The sequence below is a fragment of the Diorhabda sublineata genome, chromosome X (genome assembly GCF_026230105.1).
Source record: "Diorhabda sublineata isolate icDioSubl1.1 chromosome X, icDioSubl1.1, whole genome shotgun sequence".
In the NCBI taxonomy this organism is placed as follows: Eukaryota; Metazoa; Arthropoda; class Insecta; order Coleoptera; family Chrysomelidae; genus Diorhabda; species Diorhabda sublineata.
Genome location: NC_079485.1, coordinates 1,758,693 through 1,783,442, shown reverse-complemented (window position 1 = coordinate 1,783,442; position 24,750 = coordinate 1,758,693). Strand labels below are relative to the sequence as shown.

Here is a 24,750-nt window from a genome sequence, read left to right as displayed (position 1 = left end):
AAAAATGAATCATTAAAAAACATTAATTACTGTTTTTCGTGTCCTGCTGCTACCTAAATGCATAAAATGATTGTACATTTGACAAATAATGGAAATATTCAGTAATAAAAATTATTCTTTGAGTCATTCTTCTTCTGATAACTTTTTCATAATATGACAACCGTAGCTTTAGCACAAATCAATAAAACCTCTTCTACCAGGTCAGTGTTTCGACTACCTTTTGCTTGAGTTGAGAGTGATGATTCGGAGAAAACAATTTGTATTTTGTAATCTAGGGTTGGTTGACTAGTGTCCAATATAATAGTCCCAGAGCTGGCTACATTAAACTGTACCGATAAAGTACACGACGTTTGAGTTCGTAAACCCCTAGAAAATAGTTGTGACGTTACCAAATGGCTGTTCTACCTGTTCGAACAGGAAGCATATGAAAATGCCAGCCGAGTTTCCACGTCGAACAAATGTGCCTAAAAAACCGATGGGGTACACGCGTGAAAATTTTTTTATAGGTTTTTATAGAGCTCAAGTAAGAGCGGTAAAGCAGTGGCAGAAATGTAGCCGTTCAGAAATCCTCCGGCAGAAGCGATAAAGACTGTCGGAAAACTCCTGTGAAAGGTTTATATGATATCGGTACAGTTTAATGTAGCCAGCTCCCCGACTATAAGGGTTTTACCGAAATAGACCAACCAGACTTAATTGACTGAGTGGTTAAGATAGGCGTCTCCAGGTATAGGAATGAAACGTCAAAATGACGCACTCTCAGAAAAAAGAGAAATAAAGAACCGTATAGTTTTCAACGTAAATTGAAATGAGTAAATCCCCGTCGCTATCTAGAGTTACGACGACATGCCTACAGTAATCCTCTACAACTTCTTTACTATAAAGTCACCATTATATTAGATGTGATGTATGCATTGCTAATTTGATATAGAACACAATGTTTGTTCGTATTTCTTATTATTTACAATAAATTCTTTATTTGAATACATGAATAAGACAAAACGTGGGATAAACATTGCCTGCTTCTACTGTTAGTTTTTATTTTCTCGCTAGATATGAAAATCTCATAACTCTTCTCTTTGCGTATATTTTTAAGTATATACCAAGGGTTTACAACAGTAGAAATATCTGTGTACTTAATAAAAAAATGAACAAATTATTGTAAATCTTGCGTTGGTTTCATTAGGTCTCGAAGAAACTTCCAACAGTAAAGATAATACAGAACAACACATTGTTCGAAGGTATTTATTGCTGCAAATGTGTAGAATAATGTCACACATCATTCGGTAGTTTCAGATAAATTTTTTTGTTTAGTTTAGGTCGATATAATTAATTTAGTGAATGGAAGACTCTTAGAATTTTTATAAGCTCAATAAATCCGGCAACCATTGGTGTGATTTATAAAAAAGTTGGTATAACAATCAAAATAAATTTCAGAGCCCCACTGCTAGATGCGAATTTCTCAAACTGCAACAATAGACTGACAAATAAATAAAATAACTTCAGTCATTCAAATAAGTCGTAACAACAGCTCAATTTGATATAAAACAATATGCAAATCGAAGCTTTCAACGAAACATAAATCACATTTTACGTCAATGACAAACCAACTGTAGACATATATAAAAAATTTCCATTTTTGTATGATAGGAATTCTTTGTACCAAAACGGTAATGAAGTTCGTATCGTGAAAAATGATTACGCGCAATATGTGAAGTTTTTATTAAACAGTTTTTATTGAAATTCAATGTTTTTATACGCACGCCTTTTCATCATTTTATTAAATATATTGTAATATTGCTGTGAACATATTTTAAATTGAAATAGAATCATTCAGCTTTATGCAATGCAGCAGAATTTGATATTAAAACGAGAACATTTTATCGATTTGAATTTTAATAACGGTCCACTCGCTTCATTAATGCAAATTTATAAAAGTTTTAACAGATCGTGATTTCATTTTAGAATTGAAATTATTTTTCTCTTCTATTTTTACCATCATTGTGATGGTTCACGGGAAAGAATGTGAACTCAAAAGTGTATTAGCACAGCCGATGATAATGTCGGTAAATAAAGCTTACAATAACCATTCTGTGAAATTACAAAAGTTTTAATAACATTTGTAGGTAATAGTTTCATTACATATATGTCAGTGATTGAATTTTCCCGATGTAACATGAAAATTGGAAATTTTTTATTTTGTATTTACCACATATTATACAATTCTAACTCTTGAATTGCTAAAATTGTCATTATAAGAAAATTGTAAATGGGATATTGTTGTTTCACATCCCAAGTAGCACAAGCAGTTTTATTAACGAAAAATAACCCTTTTCACAACAATTTTCAGAAGCTGAATGGTGATCTAAATAGTTTGGAATACGGTTTTTTACATCTTTAAACAGCTCTTACTCATCTTAATAGGAACATTTTACTCTACCGTTTAATGAGATGGTAAAAACACTCACAAAAGAACAATTATATAGAGCTATTGTAACACCACAAGAGAACTCTGTTCTAGCTTTTCAATACCAACTATAAAACTATTTTGTTATTCTCATGAGTCATTACTCAGCAATTATATTATATTAGTGAAAAAGTCTATTTTACCACTTTTTCTCAATAATATGGCGTCTGAAGAACAAATATTATTGATGATGAAATGCCCCCCATTTGCATGTAAGCAAATTCAACTATTTATATAACTCTATCAAAAAAGAAAATTAATATTTTTATGCCGTTAATGACTTTGTTCAGCATAATTGACAAATTTCCTGATAATCAACCAAAATTGATACTTGTACGGTCATTCATAATCACTTTACATGAATGAATCTGTCTAGGTATAAATTTTGTTTTCTTTTTTTCTCGCGAGCTCATTATTGTGTTATATAACATTTGCTTTGCTGGAATAAAACATCTCACAAATTAGTTTAGCAGTGTTGTCATCTGCCACCAATAGAATTACACAATTTTGTATTATTTATAAATCATATGCATTAAAACACCAACCATACAATTTTCTGATATTCGTTATTTCCTCAGAAAACAGTTCGGCAAAGAAACTCAACTGACACTATCACTAACATATTTTTGAAATAATGTCGTTCTATAATCAATATTTAGTGCCAATATTATAATGACAAAGCATTCTGCTTATTTTATTGCTAATTGTACAGATTTTCCATTTTAATTGGCGTTTGTGTTTGTGAATTAAAATCTATTGTTAATTTAACCCCGAAATTTTAGCACAAGAAAGATAAGATAACACAACAAATACAATTTTCATTGTATTTTGTACCTCTTCAACAAGAGGATGTAAAAATGATTGTAGATCTGAAGGCTTTCCATATTCATGAAATATTTCAATCGGTTTGAATAATGGCAGCTCAAAAATATTGCATGGGATGGGTCAAAATTTTTGATTTCAACTTAGACAAAACTAGCACATTATTATTTCAGATTGAGTAACTGATTTTTATGACCATGATGCCAATACTGACCAGTCGTCACAATGTTTTGAGTAATCAACTTATGCTAATTGAATGACTCTGAAGCACCTGTTCTATAAAAGCTTGACAGATATAATAAGCCAAACAATTTGGTAATAAGAGTAAGCTGTGTTACTTGGGATACAATACCATATTCCAGTTTTGTGTTACCAGCTAAGTTTAGTACTTGAGAAAAAATATGTTTGCAAATTTATGAATTATAGAAAAAAAAACGAAGTGTACTTTATTTTTATTTCTCATTTGTGACATGTTTGAATAACATGCAAATAGGTGCCAAAATACAAGGTGCTCGTAAAGCTTTTCAAAACATTTTGCATTGATATGATTTTTTTATGGCAACCCTTTTACTCTTTTTATGAAAGCGTAATAATAAATGCAAATTTCAAATTAACATTTTACGATTACGACAAAAGTATTTTAAAATTCATATAGGCAATAAAATTTTACTATTTGAATCTCACAGAGGCAAATAACAGGAATTGCAATACGTTACAACGGAGATATGATATTTTTAAAAAACAAACAGAAAAGTTTAATCAGATTACAATTTACGAGTGAGCAGTTATATATGTATTTATTCACCAAAAAAGTATCTGAGTACAAATTATCGAGAGGAAATACCTAGTAGGAAAATATATATTGAATTCTGCTACTTTCAAATTAAATAGCAACATAAGTACTCTAACATCTCAAAAGAAGTCAAAATCCAATTCGTAAATAACCGGCCACTTTCCGAAACCTCACTATGTTTACGTGTACTGAATGTGTAGTTGTCTACAGTTGTAATCAACTTGGCTCAAAGGATTGAATATTTTTCAACGTAAGACTAACTTCAGATGCAATCATAAAACTATGAATTCAGAAAAACAGAATATTTTTGAATTGATTAGACAATAATTGGTGATTTTCAAAATCAAATATAAACAGTGGTCTCAATGATTAGAAGTACTATCCATATAACATGTCGGTTGCAAATAATGTGGGAGGAATACTCGATGAAAATTCTCCACTTACCCATCTGATACAGTTTTGAAATTAAAGTGCAAACTATATATAACCTATGTTATGTTTACTTTCTTTTTACCTCGAGTTCTCCCGTTCTCTCGCTAATAATCTTCTAGTAAATGCAATCTTTTGTGTACAAAGATGTTTCTGCAAAACGGCTAGAATTTAATTAGAATAATTAAATTGAAATCAGAAAGTAAATTTAATTATAAGGATTGAAATTTGCATGGAAAAAATCATTTTTATGTAAGTTAAATAATTATTTCATATAGGAGTACATCTAAAACCACCATAAAAATCACGCTGGTCAGTCAAATGTGTCGTTGTGTGTCTAATATGAACTTTTTGTTAGATATATGGGATATATAAGGGCTGCTTCTTTAGTTTTAAGATAATAAAACAAATAAAAATTATTGTTTTTAAAAATATTAAGATCAATACACTTTTGTAATTCATTTGAGCAAACTCTCGAAACATTTTTTCCATTCCAATTGAGGTACCTCCTAAACATGACGCATCAACCGCTTCTTCAGGAGTAGAAAAACATTGACGTTGCAATTTATTTTTATTTTCATCTGCAGAAATAAGAAGAAATCATTGGGGGCCAAACAAGACTGTAAGGCGGATGACCCATCAATTTGAGGTTTTGCCTGTATAAAAACGTTTTTGTTTGAACTGATGAGTAAACAGCCAAATATTTATGTAATATTGACTATATGCGAGTGGAACTAATGTCCAAGTATGTCTCAATCTCACGGTATATCACAGCATCGATGTTTTCTAGCACAACAGCCGATTTTGGACATTATTCATGAAACACGGTGGCTCGAGATGGTGAAGCACCAAAAGTCGAAGCGAGTTGATCGTCACACTGCTGTTTAATCCAAGTCAAAAGTCATGGAAAATCATCGAATGAATATTTTCGCGATTTAATTCCATTTTTTGACCAGGATGAGTGTTTTAAGTATTTTGATATAAAGTTAAATTTGCTACATAAAGTGTTTTTTATATGAATTTATTATAGATAGAATTATTTTCTAGTATCAGCAAATTTTTAAAATGAATTGGGAATTGTTGCGAACAAGTTTTTCATTCAACAGATAGTCCAGTATTTATATAAGGTAAAGCTCGAGAGTTTCTAAAACTATTGATTTCAAATAATCTGAGTCCCTTTTTATTTATCAATATGATAATTAAATTTTTTACTTCCTTTAAATATAATTATTTATAACTTAATCCTCAATATTGTTCGAGACAGAATCTAGTCGCATCCAAGAGTTTTTGTATTAGATAGACGGTGTCGAAGAAACCAAAATACCTAATAATATATGAAAAAATAATCTCAAATGTATCCAATAAAATTGAAAATAATTCAGATAATTGTCTGAGGCTACCAATTTATTTAGCGGGATTTGTAATAAAATACTTTTTAAAACATTTAAATTTTCACTATTGCACTGGTGTGATTGTTTTATAATAAAATTAACTCAAACTTTCCAAATATGGATTGAGGATAGGTGTAATGTGATTCTTCCCACTGAAATTTTTGAGGTGTACATTTTTTTCCTAGTTTCCAAAATCATCAGAGCTATTTCTGAAAAATATGTAGATATTACATTCCATTATATTGGAAAACAAATCAATTTTAAAGAAACAAAAAGAAAGTTATATAATAAAATAATTCTTTCGAAGTAACAATGAAATTTGATTGGTTTATTCATTTAATATATTGAATATAAAACGTGTTTTGATATAATGATAAAAATAAAATGGATCTTTTAAATGATGAATCTATTTTTATTTTCAATAAATCTATTTCTATTGTTAAACTTTCACATTTTTTCGATTACGATAAGATAGAGTCGCTGAGACCCTTAATCATTCTTCTGGCTTTACTTGCACGCGCCTATAAACTCATTTATACGCGTTTCCTACCTCTTCTATTTCCATGATTACCTCACCAAATGAAAATAAATTTAGTGAATGAGTTACTGGTAGCTTCAGTTAACTAGAGTTGATAAATCGGAATTGATTGCTAGAAAACTAAAGCGAATATAAGCTCAGGTATATATTCCACGTTGGATAATAACTCCACCAATAATTCAAAAATAGAGTGCTTTAGAATAGTTATTCACTAAACATTGATAATGAATCATTCCGAGTGCAGTCTTCAAAACTCATAATAAATAATGTAGCTACAGTGTCCCGCTTCGTTACATTTTGATTTACTGTTTCAGTTTAGTGAATAGATGAATGTTGAATGTCGATTGTAAAGTCAACGTGAATTGTAAATTTGATGGATGCTCTGGAAGTCTTTCTGTCATGGTTACTTAATTGGGTAGATCACCATAATTATATAATTTTTCATGGATCAATTTTATGGAAGTTGATGATATTTTCAAATACAACATCAATAATTTCACCTCTGAAATTATTTCGTAAATCAGTATTTCGAAAATGTATTCCGCTGTTCTTCAAAGGAAAAAACAACTACTTTCCTGGCTAACGCCTCGAGGAATATTGATCGTGAGGTACATCGACCTTTTTGTCGATATTAACGTCCCCAATGGCTCGCAATTGCAAGGAGAGTATGTAACTACTGACTAGTTTCGACGTTATTACGTCTCATCAGAGCAGTTTAACACCCCTCGTTCGGGTTTGAGACCTGAACTGAAGACAACGTCAAAAAGCGTCGTTGAATTGAAACTTGTCTCCAGTTGTTTAAAAATGCGATGAAAACGACAAAAATATTAAATATGATTGCCATAAAGAAGGAGAATAATTGGATCTGGCTTACTGGAAAATGGAGAATGTTCAAACATAGCGTAAAGTTGCGCAAACTATTGTATTCTTATTTTGATTCAATTATCAATTGTTATACTATTCATTTCTCTTTTGACCGGGCTAACAGCTTAAATTTATAACAAGAACACTAAATAGAATTCCAATAAAATGGATAAACCAACCTGCATCGCTCTCCGTCGGGACGCCCAGACTGTTAGAATTGTCATTGATGAAGGCCTCAGCTGAATTGGTAAAGGTCTGCGGAGAGAGAGTGAGATCTGGACCACTCGATGAGTCGAAGAGATCGAAGGTGGCAGTAACTGCATCGCTCCCACCTGAAATACAAAAGGATCCTCGTGAGAATTTGCGAACATCCCTAAGGTTCGACGGTCGTCTTTAGGACAGAGTCGTGATGCATTTAGACGTTGGGACGTTAATTTAGTGCATCAGGTGTCCATGTGTTTCGTATTTTATATGCGACAATGATTTTACTGATTACTCCATTGTTATCAGATATTCAACTTGAAAGATTGAGGATTTGATACAAGTCTATTATTGTATTAATCATAACTATTCTATATTTTTTGTCTACAAACTTATAATACCGATAATAATCGTTGTTTTTTCTTGATGAAAACAATATTTTTTTAAAATTCCCAGTGACGGAAACGTGAGATATTGGAACAATTTTTGGTCAGACAAAATTGGGTTTAGTGAGTTTTCATTTCATAAAATCTAAGGAAAATATGAGTATTTGTAATAATTATAGTGACTTGATGTATGTATGTAACGGAATTTTTGAACTTTATTTTTCCTTCGTTCAAAATATTAGATTTATTTGAAATTTCGCAAACTTATTAAAAACCGATAACAATACAATAATTTTATAAATATGAGTATACGAGGATGGTCCCTGAAGTATCTGGCCCAACAAAGAAATCACAAAAATTTAGAACAAAATTTTTAACGTAATCTCCTTAAAGGTCCATACACTTTTCTCAGCGATGTTCAATAAGTTTGATACCCTTTTTATAATAAGAATCGTCAAGATCCTGAAAACAGCTATCAACTGCCAACATCGCCTCTTCATTGCTGGAAAATCTTCGATCACCGAGCCATTTTTTCAAGTATGGGAACAGATAATAATAGGATGCATGAGGTAGCAATTCAAAATTTAATTCGTTCATTTTGTCCTTTGCAATAACGGATGTGAGAGCAGGGTCATTGTCTTGTTGAACAAACCTTTCTTCTTAGTCAAATGCGGTCATTTTACTTGATATCTTGCATAATACTTGCCGTTGACAGTTTTTCCTTTTTCAAGATAGTCAATAAAAATTATCCAACGCGCATCCTAAATAACCGACGCCATGCCCTTGCCTGCAGATGGAATGCTGTCTTCGTCTTCTTTGTACCCAGCTCTCCCTCCAAAAATTCGGCTTTATTTCTGTGAAACATTTTGTTTGTTGTTCCATCGTGAGCAAACTCGGCACCCATCTGGCGCCCAGCTTTCTTATGTCCAAATTTCCAGTTAATACGCGAGGTACCGCACTGTTTGAAATGCCTACTATGTCTGTTAGCTCACGCAAGTTCAGTTGAGGATCATCCAGTAGAGCTTTGTGGATTTTTTTCTGTAGTCTTTACCTAATTCGGTCGATCATTGCGATGCTGGTCTTCGCAGGTCGTACGGCCTCGTTTAAACTCTGCTACCAAATATCTCACTGTTCATAACGAAGGAGAAGTCTATCCCAGAGTAGAATCTAGTTCAGCTTTTATATTGGTTGAGCTAATGCCTTTCAAGTAAAAGCATTGTATCATATAACAAAAACTAATTTTTTCCAAATAATAAACAACGTGGTGTATTCAAACTTGAAACATATGCTGTATATATTATGTACTTTCTAATACAGTGATGTATTTCAAGCAATTATCGCTATCTCTAGGACAGGCCAGAAACTTCTGGGACCATCCTAGAATTATTCCCAATTTCTAGAAGTGCTTTGTGTCTAAGAAACACTCATCAAAGAAAAGTAGTAGACACATTATAATGTGTCTACTACTTATAACTTATAATAACAGTATCTATTAACATCAATGGTCATCAAGTGCTTCACCCTTTTTTACATTAACATCATATCTTATATTAATCACTATATCTTTATATAAAATGTTCAAAAAATATTTTCTAGCTTTCTAGTTTTCATAATTTTTTGAATTTTTTCGTTCTAGATTGTTCGTTAACTATAATATTACTATGTACCGTTTGTAAATCTTCAATATATTCTCTCTATATATATTTTTTATAGATTTACAACCGTTATTTTTTTTCTCCTTAAATTTATGGTGGTTAACATAGTTTTCACTACCGAATTATTCTTGGAATTGAACGTCAGAGTTTGTGCGAAAACATCGATTTCTCGATAAAGCGAATAATATCATTAAGACTATCTATAAGGTAATTTGCATTAACAAGAGAGTTAATCCTCAATGCTTAATTGAAACATGAATTGGACAACAAACTAAAACAATGGTAGTAAAAAAAACTGTACAAAATCCATTAGCAGACAATATTTATCTAGAAATTAAGCTTAAAACACAATGTAATGAGTGGAAGTGTTCATATGGAAATATTCTGTATCCAAAAATATGATGGATTTTTGTTTTCTTCTTAATCGTGACGTTTTCGCATACGAAAGTTCTTCAGAATGTTAGAATTTCAAAAAATTATTTATTCTATTATATCGCAAAACACCCTTGAAAGGGACCGAAAAAACTACATGGTATACAAAATTTTTTTTTACTTTCACAATATATTATCACTTCTATCTTTCAATTGCCCCTATAACTAGAATTAGTGGAGAATATTCACAATCTTGTTTATAATTATGTGAGTAAACTTGAAAACTAACCACAGCGATTACTCTAATAGAAATTTTCTTTATGCTTATCTTTCGCCGTACAATTATGTGCGAATATAATGGCATGGATTCTCCTGGGTGTTGTATTTACAAGTTCTTGACAATCTTGTGCCGTTAATGTATCCCACATTTCTGGAAGCGTTGCTTTCAATTCTCAAAGTGATCTTACAAGAGATGCGTGTACGTCCTTTTTCATTTCATGCCATAGAGTCTCTATGGGTAAATATTGTTGTCTTTAAATTATTTCCATTCTGTTTTTAACATATGGTATGAATCTTGATAGAATATCAAATCCTCTTCCAAATCCAAAGCTTCTTCTATCGTGAGCACTAAAAATTCTTTAAGAATGTTTGAATGTTATCGATATTACAATACCCTTAATAAAGTATAACTACTCCAAATGAAGATGTGACTCTCCATCATCTTCTTCTACCTCTCTCTTTGTCCTTCTTCAATGACCCTTTCTACATATTTATTTTCCGGCATTTCCATTTCACTCTTCGAGCTTTATAAAACTTGTTATCAATAGGTTAGTTCTTGTACTCTAGCGTCTTTTATTTTTTTTTTAATTTCCCCAAAAGTTTCTTCAACACCTTCTTTTCCTATATAGTTTTGTTTCTTACGCCTTTGTTGAAGCCCATGTTTCACTTCTGAGTGCTACTTTTAATCGAATATTCTAATTTTGGCGGCTCTAAATAAATACTCAATGATCCCACGGATGTGATACCTTCCGCTATTGTTTTATTTATTTCACTTCACTTCACTGTTTTTATTTGTCAGTGTTCTTATTGAGTATTCGAATTATTTTTCTGTTCACTTCCACTCCAATCTCTATATATTGTTTTCTACCAGACACATTTGACACCTCTATTCTAAGTCAATAATCCTTACAGCCTTTAGTAATTTACAGAATGCTCTCTCCATTTTCTTCTTTTTTAGGTTATCAAAGCTAAATCGTCAGCATACGAAATATTCACTACTCATAGTGATAAATAATCTATGTTGTTTCTATCTTCTTGTCTCGTACAATTTTTCCCAAGACTAGATTGAAAGCCGATATTGAATCGACATCAATGGACAAATGTAGATATTGCGTTTCCACAAGGCTTATTAGTATTATACATTGATGGCTCGAAAACAGAAAATGGACATGCAGAGCAGCCTTGCAAGCACTTGACTCTTTCATAGGTTTCCCAAAAAGCCATCAAGTCATGGTCATAAAGAAGTGGGAAATCAGAAACATGGATTAAGACCCCAGTTCTGAAACAATCGAAAATATTTTTTTCCTATTCCACCAACTGATCTGAAAAGGTCCTGTCATTGATTAAAGACGATGTAAGGAGAGTTACTGATATGCTTACTGGATACTGCCGGTGAACTATCATCTGAAAAAATCGGAGAAACTCTCGAAAACTCTGATCGCTTCTGTGATGAACCGAAGGAAACCGGTACAGTACATACATTCAAGCTTTTTAAATCCAGATAAGTTCGCATAGTCCCTAGATAGTGAACATAGTGAAATTGAAAATTTTAGTGATGCCAATTCAAACCTATATATACCTAGAAATATGGAGAATTAAACTACCTTGTATATGTAACATCTGTAACAAGTAATTTTAATACACAGAACACACGACACAAAATATACTAGTACGTGTTTATCCGAATCTCGACAGTCCCATTATTTGTTTCAGGTTAATTGTACGCACTATCTGATAATCAGGTTAGCATAAGCGTCACATAGTTCTGAACAACAGAACCGCAGATAAGAGCAATAATTGTCAGTTTGTCTTGTCCCAAAAGCATACCTACATCTCAACCACGAGAAACTTTGACACACGATTCTCCAAGGACCAACGACAAACTCCACGGGGATATTTAAAACAGGGTCGGCACTTATGTCTTATCCATGTACACATTGTTAGATAGATATGATAATGTGGTTGTCATATGCACTCAATCTGTCACAATATTAAATATTATTGAAATTTTTCAAAATTTAGCTGGATATTTGCACAAGTACACATTTCCTAAATAAATCGGAAGGTTTTTTGAACTATAAAAAAACTTGCATGTTTTTAGTATTTCTGGGCAGACTTTATTTTATTTGTACGTTTGTCCCACAACAAATTTACATTTTTCCTTTATTAACTGATAAAGCACAAAACCAGAACATTTTAATGTTAAAGATCTCATATTTGTCAAATTACCTAAAAAAATTATTGTGCGCAAACCAACTGGTGTTCAACTTGAAACTATAATTTCTATTTTACTATCTTTAGACAGAATTTTATCTCAAAACTAAAAAACTTCAGTAGAATCTATTTTCAAAATAACAATTCTATTTTTCCGGACTCTAAATTACAATGATATTTCAAATTAAATTTGAAACTGAATTGGTTGATGTAAAGAAACCAATCTCGCTGGAGTTCATTTATCTTTGGTTGGATCGTAGTTAAAATAACAGAAAGCTGTCCATTCCACATTCACCATTATGGTCACGTTCAAAACGCAGTCTAGTTTGTTATTTTCTAGAAAATTTCGAGCACCGTACAGTCGTAGTTAAATCTGAATGGAAAAGGAAGCTGCCGGCAAACGTGCAAGAAATGCCTCAGGGGAATACTTCATCATAGTCTGCTTGGACTGGTCCAAATTACCCACATACATCACCTTATCCGTCTTTCACACTGGCTCTTCGGAATACTTATATATTTGTAATCATTGGCGGAGTGAAATTTTTTATTGATCAACTCAAAAAATCAAAGATATAATTTTAAGATTTTCCCAATATTCCTTCTCAATTTACATTTATTCCAAGGACACATTGTTAGAATTCTACACATCAAAAACATTTTCACTCTACCAATCAAGCATAAATAATACTTATTATCTACTTTTTTTATTGTCAAGCATAATACATCCTATATTATTTCCGATATTTGGTTATTGATAGTCATCGATCACATTCGGCAATCATTTTCTAATTTTTAAATTGTGTTTTTATGGAAGTTGAGGAAATATATTGAGATGTACAAAATATATACAAGAAGTTGATAATAATTCCAGTTGATTCGGTATTGTTCTAGTAGGCTTTCTAATAATAAAAAGATGTCATACATTTTCTATTTTTTCGTGTTCAGTACTCTAAGTGTGAATTATATTAATCGTGAGATCGGTAAACGTAAAAACGCCACTGCCCGAGGAAAGCGTTTGCATGGGACTCTTACTCAGCACTTTCTGGAACTTTCTAAAAGCTTCACAGGAATCCGTAATGAGGGCTTGAACGATTCGATAATTTTACTTACTGCGAAAACTTTTGCTTTGGCATGCAAAACTTCGCCGATTATCGATTCGACGCAGTTTTCCTCGTATGGGAAAGTTTTGTTTAGCTCTACTCACATCCCATCGACTGAAAAATATTTTCTGAGTTTTATATTTGAAGTTTATGTGTTTGAGTGAATATGGCGAATAGGCACGTGCAGAAGAGCTGATAGCCATATTCGTACAAGAAACTACAGAGCAGTGACGTACATTATAAACTTCATTCCATAGGATGCAAAATATTGAAAAATTTTTAATAATAAAAATATTTCGATGTTTAATTTCAGAATATAAGCAAATCTCTATACATTTTATCTTTTATTCAAAGATTCCATCGATAATAAAAATCATTTATTTTCGAAGTAATATTTGTGAACAGCCTTTTACATTCTAATCTAATTGTATCGCCATCAATATACATATTTAAATGATATGGTGTATTGAGTTTTTTAGAGAGGCGCTTTCCGCTTCGAAGTTCCCAGTGGATTATAATTCAAAAACATTTCAGATATTTCTCTATTCTGACGGAATAATACAACAAAAGTCCATTATCGGAACCGCAAATCACCGCCATTCGATGGATTTTGGTCTGTTTTTGGCACCAGTGATCCTGAATATTTTAATTCCTAACGGCCAGAACGCGTTAAAGACAATTTAAAGCTAAAAAAGAAGATTTCTGACTTTGCGATCTATCTATGGAACTATATCTGGATTCTTTAATTCGATCATAACTCAGATGAAGCGAAAATTTGCATTTCCCTATCTTTGCCAAACTTTTAATGGAATTAAAATGGTAATTTTATTGGAGAAATGCCTGGCTATTAATTTTAGAGTGCAGATAGGGATAAGTACCTACGCTTAATACCGAAAAAATGGGTGAGTAAATATTGTGAAAGTAACTTGTGTTTGCAGTTCGGGAAAATTCGGTTTGGATTGGTTACACATTATTTTATCAGATTTTTATGAAATTTAACGAGTAAATTTCCGTTTAAAATCTTCTCATTACTACCGCTAAGATGCTTATGAGTTGATTTTGTTCTTAAAATACACGATGCTTAACTAATACGAGAAAAATTGTGGAGAAAAATATTAAACAATGGTACAATTTTCTATATCAGCTTTAATGTTTGCGAATGTACTAAAATAATTTATAATTAATGAGTTGAAACTGCTTGATTTTGAGGAGACATTTCTTAACCTATAAATATCGAATTTTACACTAAATTTAGTAGGGTTTTGATTTTTTTGATATTATCTAGAAATTCATTCATTTTTTTTTATGAGTGAATCTAGAGACAGTATTTATTTATATATTTTTCTGACCAAGCTTCAAAAGTTTTTCGAGCCTATCAAATATCGAGGAAATTGATGATGTTATCGTCTTATGCGGAAATTGATATCTTGTCAACAATTTGGAACTGTGCAATTAAGTTGTGGTGATACTATCTAGAACTAAACCGATCACCTAGATATGTACATTAGTTACACAATTCATTTAATCTCATTATAATAAAGATAAAGAAGAAATTCTGATAATATATTGTTAGTTATTTTCAAAATCAAAATTACAAGTTAAATCTTGTATTCAGTTGAACTTTCACGCATATTGTTGAAATACGAATAGTTTGACCTAATTTCAAAAGGGACTCATTTTACCGTAATATTTGTATAGGTAACCACTTCACCCTACATAGTCACACCGTTAGAAAATTCAATGTTCCAGGTGACCAACTGAAACCTCTTTCAAAATATTCTTACCATAATTCTTTGAAATTTTTTACAAAACAAAATTTTTGTTTGTAGATATTTCTTAGAAAGAAATGGCGTTGCAAATATCTTCAATTTCACATAACCCCTGAGAAAGACAAGGGTTAAAATCGGATAGTTTCGTTGAGTCAGATAGTGATTATTCAGAAGTTTACACACCAATTATTTTAGTCCATAGGTAATAATGGGATTGATTTATTTTTACAACAGATATAAGTAAGATTTGCCATCCAGGAAAAGGTCTGACAATATGGTCTTCTAAGATATCAGCCCAAACATTAAATTTGTTATACCTTCGTATATGACTTACTACAAATAAATATGTCATTTACATATTACAGTCATTTGTATTACAAATTAACGTTATCCTGATCTAGCTCTATACAAATCTTTCAGATTTAAATAATAATTTTCGTTCAATTCTTATGCCAATCGTATTGATGAAGTTTTTGATATTCTATTAAATTCGTAGTACTTAGAAAAGTGAGCTACTTTCCTCGTCGACTGGGTATAATCTAAACTGTAATCTCGATTGCTGCACTCCTGATCGGTAGTTGAGATTTACGTCCTCTTCTCCTTAGAGTCCGTCGACTCAAATTTATTCATTAACTTTGAAACAAACCGATTACTAAAAATTATTATTAAACGTGCACGATGTGTCTCTAGCACGTTCAGTTTTTCAAAAAAATATATAGCCCAGTTGTTGGAGGCCACTGGTACAAGTTATAAGCAAAAAGGCTGAAATTTTTTTGCAAGTATTTCAAAGTAGGCTAATTGATATAAAAAAAGCTTCAAAGGTCTCTCGATTCCTTCAAGTAGAAATAAATTTCGAAAATAATTTTGATTTTCAAAATTTCCTATTATTTCAGTTTGTGATGAAGATAGAAGAAAATAAGAAATACTACATTGTAGGGTGAGTTCTTTTCTTTTCGATAAAAAAGGTTTGTCATACTTTTGTTGTAAAAGCTGTAGTTTTCTCGGAAAAATTCCAGTTAGTAGGCAGATTGAGGCCTTGGAATCGGATAACTTCTTACCAATGAACGACTATCCACCCTATCCTCACCCTTCTCTTGATAATATAGGCTCTAAAGCGTTTTGTTTATGTTTCTAAATATTCTTGATAATTTGAGATCATTCGCTACGGGAAAATTTTTAGTACAAATAATTTTTTGAATACAACAAGGAAATTGCTGTTTTCTCTTTGTGAGTCTCGATGTCTATCATCACTCTTTTATAAAATTCGTCTGCTATAACATATACAAAGGGGTTCAGAGAATAGAATGTAAGTATCCCCAACTCTCAAATGCGTCAAGTGATGAATCTGAGAGTGAAAAATCAGATTCCGATATCGACATTGTTGCAGATGTAGATTCTAGATTATTATACTACATACTATACATATATACTCCAACGTAGTATTTTTTATTTTCTTCTTATTAATCACAGACTAAAATAATAAGAAATTTGAAAACTGTTTTTATCGAAAAACTGTTACGAAGAGTTTCAACAATTGTATTTCATGAAGAAATAAACCATCATTTCAATATCGAGTGTATTTGCTGTTAAAATTGAAAGTGACTAACAATAGTTATGTCTATAAATCCATCGAAAAATTTCAATGAAAACTGTAGACAATTATAAAAGTACGATATAAATCACATTGAAATATATCGGACATTTCAGACCTGTTTTTATTTGCCCAAACTATTCTCAGATTCAGAAAATAAGCGTCTAACAATTATTGAGGATTTTTCCGTGACCGCAATGTGATTAGTCTCTATTTATTCCAAGTTATTATCAAGCACAACAGTTTACTTCGTTATATTTTCTACTGAATATGTAATATCGGTTCTTCGGGGATTATATTTAGTAGTAAACAAAAATTCCATCTCTGTTCTTTGTGAAGAAGTTTTTCAAAATAGAAGTAGAATCTACATAGAAAATTACCTAAATGTTTTGGTTGTGTCGTTATCAAATTTTCGTAGTATCTCTTTAAATTTTAATAGCTCGTGAATATGATTGACGCATATTTCGTTTTTGTTCCGATTAACCTTTTGTCAGTGCAAAATCAGCATACACTGAACCAACTCGGAAATCAACATGTTGAATATGTAATTCAGTTGAAAGAACGTTCTAAATTATTTTCACTTGATGAATGACTATAAACAAAATTTTTATTATATTAAAAGTTGAATTCATCGGATGCGATATACTTGTAATTGAGTGTAAACTCACTCTTCTTCTCTTTCTTAAAAGGTTTATTTCGCAGGCATTCGTGTATTTTAGGAAAGTCTCTACTCTTTATCGTTTCCCCTTATGTTTAATTTTATATTTATAACTGGAATAAATTTGGAGAAGGAAACGCCAATGGACTAAATTAGCCTCTTGAAAGTCCTTTGAGGGAAATTTGACTGAATGAATTTATCAAAGTAAATGAGATATTTTTAATCTAGCAATTCCAGTTTCAGTCGACAAAGAATTCAATGAAAATGTGCAAAACTATTATATATGATTTATATGAATTTTTAGTTACAATCTAGTCTGTTACATCATTTAGCTAATCCTCTAGTTTACATTTTATGAACATCAATTCCGGAACAATTTTAATTTTTGAAATACTTCCGGTCAGCACAGCAGGTTGTTTATTAATACCATTAACCCCGTTGGTGTACGGTATTCCATATTCATATAAACTTTTCGAATATAATTTAACTTAACAGAAAAGGTAAATAGGGGTAAAGTTTCAATTCGACTCGGTCGGCAACGCAGAGAAGTGTTCAATTACGAATTCTAATCTGGGTTATCTTTGATATAAGACTGATTATAAAATCGATTTGCTGCTTTCGTGTTGTATGTTGTTAGAGATTTTCCTAATTTATTGGAGTGTTACATATTCAAACTTTCAGTATTGGTGGAACACTAATACTGTTCGTAAAACAGAATTATCGATCGTTTGTTATACAATATCAGTAATTATTAGGTATTAAATTAATTTAATTGCTTGGCTTAACTTCAACTAATTACTTCTGTTAACTAATCCGGTCAAACTGGGTAAAAATGAATTAATTGTTCATGTGAAAATTAGTTTAAAATATGTAACCTAATTTTTTTCTACTAGAGCCACATTCCAATGATTGTAATGTGAGAGTTTCGGTTGGAATTGAATATGATTAGGACAAAAAAAGTTGATGAGCACTACAAGTCTAAAACATTTATGCTACGATATAAAAAATTATTTTAAAATTCCCTTTATTCTCTAATGTTCAGTGAAATAAATGTGTACTACTAACACTTTTCAGATTTACTATTAAGATAATGTTAACAGTACGCCATTGGATCTAAGCAAGTATCTTACTAGATGGCACTGCTGCTGGCTCTGGCTGTCACGTCTACCAACCCAATTAATGGTCAGCTCGTTAGCGGCGCGCAGGTCGAACCGACTGATGAATTTGTTAATCAAGAAACAATTTCAATTTATATTGTTGGCATGTCTGCTGGCGAAAACTAGTGCTAACTTGTTAACCGATTTCCGTTTTCTGATATTCTGTTGATTCACGTACAGTATAAGACTAACGAGCAGGTTACTTACCACAGAAGGATGGTAGAGGTAGTGATTAAAAAACTATATAAATACTTTGAGATCAGTCATTTGTTTTATTTTTGCAAAGCTGTTAGCATATTAACTTTTTATATATTCAATTAATTTTTGATGTCAAATGGTTTATCCATTGTTGTATGAGAAGTTCACTGTATTATATTGATGTCGAAATATTCATGGAGGTATATGAGGTCAATTGAGGCCAGAATAATATTTTTTAGGATCATTCTATGATATTAATTTCAACATCAGCATTGTTAAGCCAGGGGCGACATTTTGTGGACACTTAATTTTTTATGTCGCAAACTATAATTTTTTTTATTTAAATTATCTATATTTTTACCTTATTTTAACTTAATATCAAAAAAGCACCTCAATTTTCATTCGAAAATCTTTACATCAAAATATCGGCTTTTTCAGAAAAGCTTTTTGTTCGTTAAAATCTTTACTTCCTGATGGTGTAAAAAATATGTTACTATGGCAAGTTTTCCTAGAAAATTTGAATAAAGCGAAAAAAACTCGAATCCGAAAATTTTTTTTAATGTACAATATTCAGCTATTTTCTAGGATTTCACACTTTAATTACCCAAAAAAACGTGAGATTCCATATTACATTTATGAACATAAATAATAAATGTATAAAATTAGATTAGATACTGATTCCTTTTTATCTACATTTCTAAATTTGATTAAACCCCCTCTCCCATTCCACTTCTCGACCACAGCAAATTATTTTTCTTCAATCTCTGTGATATTTTGTACCTTTCCTTTCTAATGAGTCTCATCATACTACTATTTTTATTCAATTTTTACCATTTTCAAAGGCTTTTTCATGAAAAAGAACGAAGCTTGTTAAATGAGTTGAATATAATGATCGCAGAAGTTTTAAATACTATTAAAAAAATGCTCATTTGTATTTCCAAGCCTTACAAATATTAAGATTAGGGATAGGAACTGTAAATATATTTTAGAAAGGAAAAAATAAAACAAAACATTTAAAGTAACACCTTTGTTTGATACGGTATCACTAACATCCAAAATTCAGCCGACAAATTTATAATTTAGGTATTCCAGACATTTTCATATCCAATTTACTATTAATTAATTGATTAATTACTATAAATTGATTAGAGGAATAAGAACATATAAACTTAAACTAGTCTGAAATGATTAGTTCATGTTATCAAATAATCCTCAGACCAAAATATATTTTAAGGTATTTTTAGAAATGTGCTTTAGTACTCCCAAATCATATTTCTTTATATTTCCTATTGTCTGACTGGTGTTTCGTTTCCAAAGAGAAACGAATTGATTTGAGCTGTATCGAGGACAAGAAATTTTGTTCTTGAGATTTACAATTTCATTTTTAGATGGTACGTTATTCTAATGCCCGATTAATTGAAATGATTGGCGAAACACATGAACTATGTCATTTACACCTTTTCTTGGGTTTTGTGATGCTAAGATCAGGTCAAGACTTTGGTCAGTCAGATTGAGGCGATCGATCCTTTTCGATAGCACTTTACTGTACTAAACACGTGTTTCTATTATGACGATTCATATAACATTTTCAGTGTCTCCGCACGTGAAATTTCATTTACAATGCAAATGTTAAAACTGTTCTGTCAATTTTGCGACAATAAGAATTTCTGATCCGTTGTTGTAATTCTCTTATTCTGTCAACTTAGAATGTTATTGTTAATTGAAAATTACTCATATTAATCGTCCATGATTTATAATAACTAATTAGTTTTATTTAGTTTCTTTTTGAAATTTTTGCCCTTTACAGCTGATTTGATCTCTATAGATATAAGAATCGAACTTTTTGTATACTGAACCAATTTCAGAATTATATGAATAATATTATTTTGTCCCGTATAAACATAATAATTCAGTAATGGATTTGATAGATTTGTTTTTATGAATTAGAAGACTTTGTTATCACAGCATTTTTTAAACTTTTTTCGACTAATAAGGTTGGAGGATATTTGTCTTGAGACATTGTTAAAAACAAGCAGTTAAAAAATTCTGTTGAATAAAAAAAATCTTTCAATTCCAGTAATATTACTCTGAAGATAAACAAGAAAAGTTTAATCTGGGATTGATTTCAACCTACTCTCCGAGGCAATATAGTCCAGGAAACGGCAGTGTTTCTGGATATTGCTGTAATCAATTTAAAAGTAGAAATCCAGCATTACGATCCTAGTTTGTTTTATTCCAAATATAACTAGCTTTTACCCGCGGCTTCGCTCGCATCGAATCCATTAAATAAGTATCAAATAAACAGACGAATAGTTTCCAGCAATCAACCGTACCTGTATTACAGATAACAATGTAATCAGCAGGCTATATCCTAGTGAAAGTACGAATATATAAAGCTCAGATAATGATCTGATTATGACATAGCTGAATAAGGTACTCGTACGTGATCTAGGTAGGAAGGCATTAATCATGAGCTCGTTTATTGCAATCATAACAGAAGTATTATAGTCCATGAAGAGGCTTGGAAAATGTATTATATTTATTCAAAAATAAAAAAATCTATCATTTATATAATATTAAACTCGTCTTTTGAAAAAATGAGCTTTGGTTTTTTTATATCTATCAGATAGATAGATTGTAGTAGCTTTGATGTGAGCATGAAATTTCAATTTTACTTTTTACTACAACAAACTCCTTGTCGCTAACTGAATAAAGGTATTATCGTAATTCGACAATTTTTCTTGAATTAAAGTGCAACATTTATGATTTAAAAAAATGTTATTCGAAACATGAATTGTCCGGACTATCTAAATGGAATAAAAAAAGTTGAGCCCTGGCGATGACCAATTGTTGGGGAACTAATTTGAGGTGTATTTAGCTTTGGCATACGGGTAGCTCATCAGAGGGTAAAACTTGCGATAATTAGTGATAGATGTTTGTTAATTTTCTACCCGTGGGGATCGAATTGAACTAAGAGAAACAATAACAGGATTTTGTGTAAGAAACAATGTGATCTCATTAGATACGAATCGTTTGCTAATATGCTCTTGTTATATAAAATTACTCTTCCTTTGACGAAAACACTAATTTTATAAGAGAAAGTATAGGTTGTTGTTCCTATTTTTGGATATATTTGTATAAACATCATCACTTGTAGCTGTTTCAAGGATATCAAAAATATAGTAAAAGAGAATAAGAAAACTGTAATACGATATACATGAGACACTCTCATTTTTTATTGAAAATATATATCATTCTATCTTAATTCAAATGGATTATGAAGTATTTGTAAGAATGCAATCGAACAACCAGATTGACTTCCTACGAAAAGTTTTAGAAATAATCGAAATTACAAGAATTAACTTCAATCTTGTTCGCTATTATCCAAACCATATATGACTCCATTTTCTCTTCCATAAGATGGTGGGAGATGAATTTGTAATGTCTGACTTGTCATTCTGTTGGTGCCTGCTTTTCTTCTGAATAAATCCGTCAATGTTCACGTCGTGTGCTTTATTTTTCTAGATAAAGCAAGCTTTGATTCACATGATAATATTAATTAATGTCTTAACTTGACATTATGCAATATGCAATGCAAAACAAGACGCAATATTTCTTGATTAAAAGCAAGCGCAGATGGAGTTTAGCTGATTGTCTCATGTAAGATCTCGCACATGCAACTTTATCGGTTTGGTGCCTTCTGCAGTTATTGAGAGAAATGAGTTTAAAATATGCCGATATTATGTTTTAAGTTCTTTATGGGGTTTTCAGATGTTTATTCATCCATTCACAACTGATTTTTGTCTAATTCTACAGCTAAACTCATATTCCCCTTTATTCTAACTAGTCAAGGCCTAGCTCACCATTGCCTGGATACTTTTTTCTGTCCATCAGACTTCAAAACCAAGGCAGCAGCAGATATAATTTTTCCCAGTTATGCACCCACCACTCTTTCTTGTTTACTTTACCTAGCGCTTTTATTTTCATATTTAAACTGGCCACAAATTAGTAAATAGAATTTGAAGCTATGAATTTGTTTACTTTTGCTTATGGAATTTTGATTAGTGATGATGTAAAATATTCGTCTATGCAATATTTTGATCTTGAAAGAAATTGATTGCAATTTCTTAATAATTGAAGGCATTGCGACATAAACATGGAAAAATACGATACCAGCGATAATAAATTGCGCCTTTTTCTTATTGTTGAATATTTTTGCTTTTAGACCTCGTTTTTATTCTATAGCCAGTGTATATTTTGTGTTAACATGAATGATTAATATTATTTCTGCCAGGTTCAAAACCAAAAAAAATCTCTTTGCTATTATTTCGTTCACCTCCATTTATATTGGGGTTGAGGGTTGTATTGTTGTTTTTGTTAGCATAAACTCATATTATAAATTGTTCAAAATACATGGTTAACGTTAAAGGAAAAATAATTCCGAAAAAGTTAATTTTTACAGATATAAAAAGGAATTATACTAAATATTTCTCCGTTTATTTATGATTTTGTGTAAATATATCCTGTATTGGTCCGAATAGGGGGTATACGGGGGCTGTTATAATTCTATTTGAAAACGGATTTTATGGGATATTTATGAATAATTTTCCTTTTTTAATAATTAGTGGGAATAGTTATGCTACAATAATCCATTGGTTTGATGAATATATTTCTCCTCAGTTTGGTTAGGTTGCGTTTTTATGCAGTTTTTATGCAGTAGTGGTACGACTGTCATAAATCATTTCCTAGCTGAAGAAGTAATGTTAATTGGGGGATATTTGTCACACATACCATATGAATGAAATTTTATTGGTGCGAAATTTGGTAAACACAAAAATTTAAATCCACCCCATATCAATTTTGGTGTGACGGCTGAAAGGATTAAATATGTTTACGCGTTGATTCGAAATAATTCGAATAAGGTAATTTCCAGCTGTTAGTGCGGAATATTCCGTAGGGCTGTGCGGATTAACGAGCAATTATATTTAGCCCAACCCTTAATCTAGTTTAACCCTATTCACTTTAGCTGGAATGGATTTTGCGAATGGTGGAAAACATTTCATCTCATAGACTATAGCCTCAAACCAACGATAATGGCTGAGTGTTCGATTTTTACCGATTGTGTTGAATAAACTTCAACTATATTATGAGAAACCTCACTTGTGAAAGTTATATAAAAACTAGAATTTGCTCCTATTCATGGTGGAGCCGAAATTCAAAATTTTCATATCGATCCTCTGCAAAGGATGTAGATATCAATGTCACAATAATTATACAAAGTTTTCTTATAAAACATTGAAAAATCCATTTCATGATATATGTAGATAGAAAGTTTTCATTTCAACGACTACAATACTAGAAATTAGTGGATTTTTGTTAGTTTCCAATAACAGTTGTCTCATTGTAACAACAGCTCCATGTTTTATTAATGTAACATTCATTTTTGGGAAATATTACGAACAAGGAGAATTCTTGGCTCTTCTAATCCACCTTTGTATTTGGAAATTTGTCGAGTATAATTAACTGATAAAATATGGCAAACGAAATCAAGATATCTACTCTCACCTTAACTTGAAGTATCATCCAGCATTAGTAGGTTTTCTAAGAATTTTTTGTATAAAATAATGAATATTATTAAATAGAAAGAGCTTCGATATTCATCTACATTCTTACAAAGCTCATCATTTGGCAGATTATTCAACATTCTCTACTAATCCCTATTTAGAACAATCAAATACTTGATACACTATGGAAATTATTTGTTATAGTTTATTAATCAATAGATTCGATGACTAATCGAAGTCTATAAATTATTCATAATGTAATCTAAGTTGTTTATGCTATTTTCTCATTTGATGTGTAATCATAC

General features: G+C 31.2%; 1 protein-coding gene across 6 annotated transcripts in view; it reads right to left on the bottom strand.

The window, feature by feature from the left end:
- The window catches only part of LOC130451589 (mucin-2), a 287,468-nt gene that overhangs the window by 65,407 nt on the left and 197,311 nt on the right, over positions 1 to 24,750 (bottom strand). For all 6 annotated transcript variants that reach the window (XM_056790701.1, XM_056790704.1, XM_056790705.1 and 3 more), the window contains exon 4: positions 7,481 to 7,633. In XM_056790701.1, the coding sequence (XP_056646679.1) occupies positions 7,481 to 7,633 (153 nt within the window). The remainder of the gene's footprint in view (positions 1 to 7,480; positions 7,634 to 24,750) is intronic.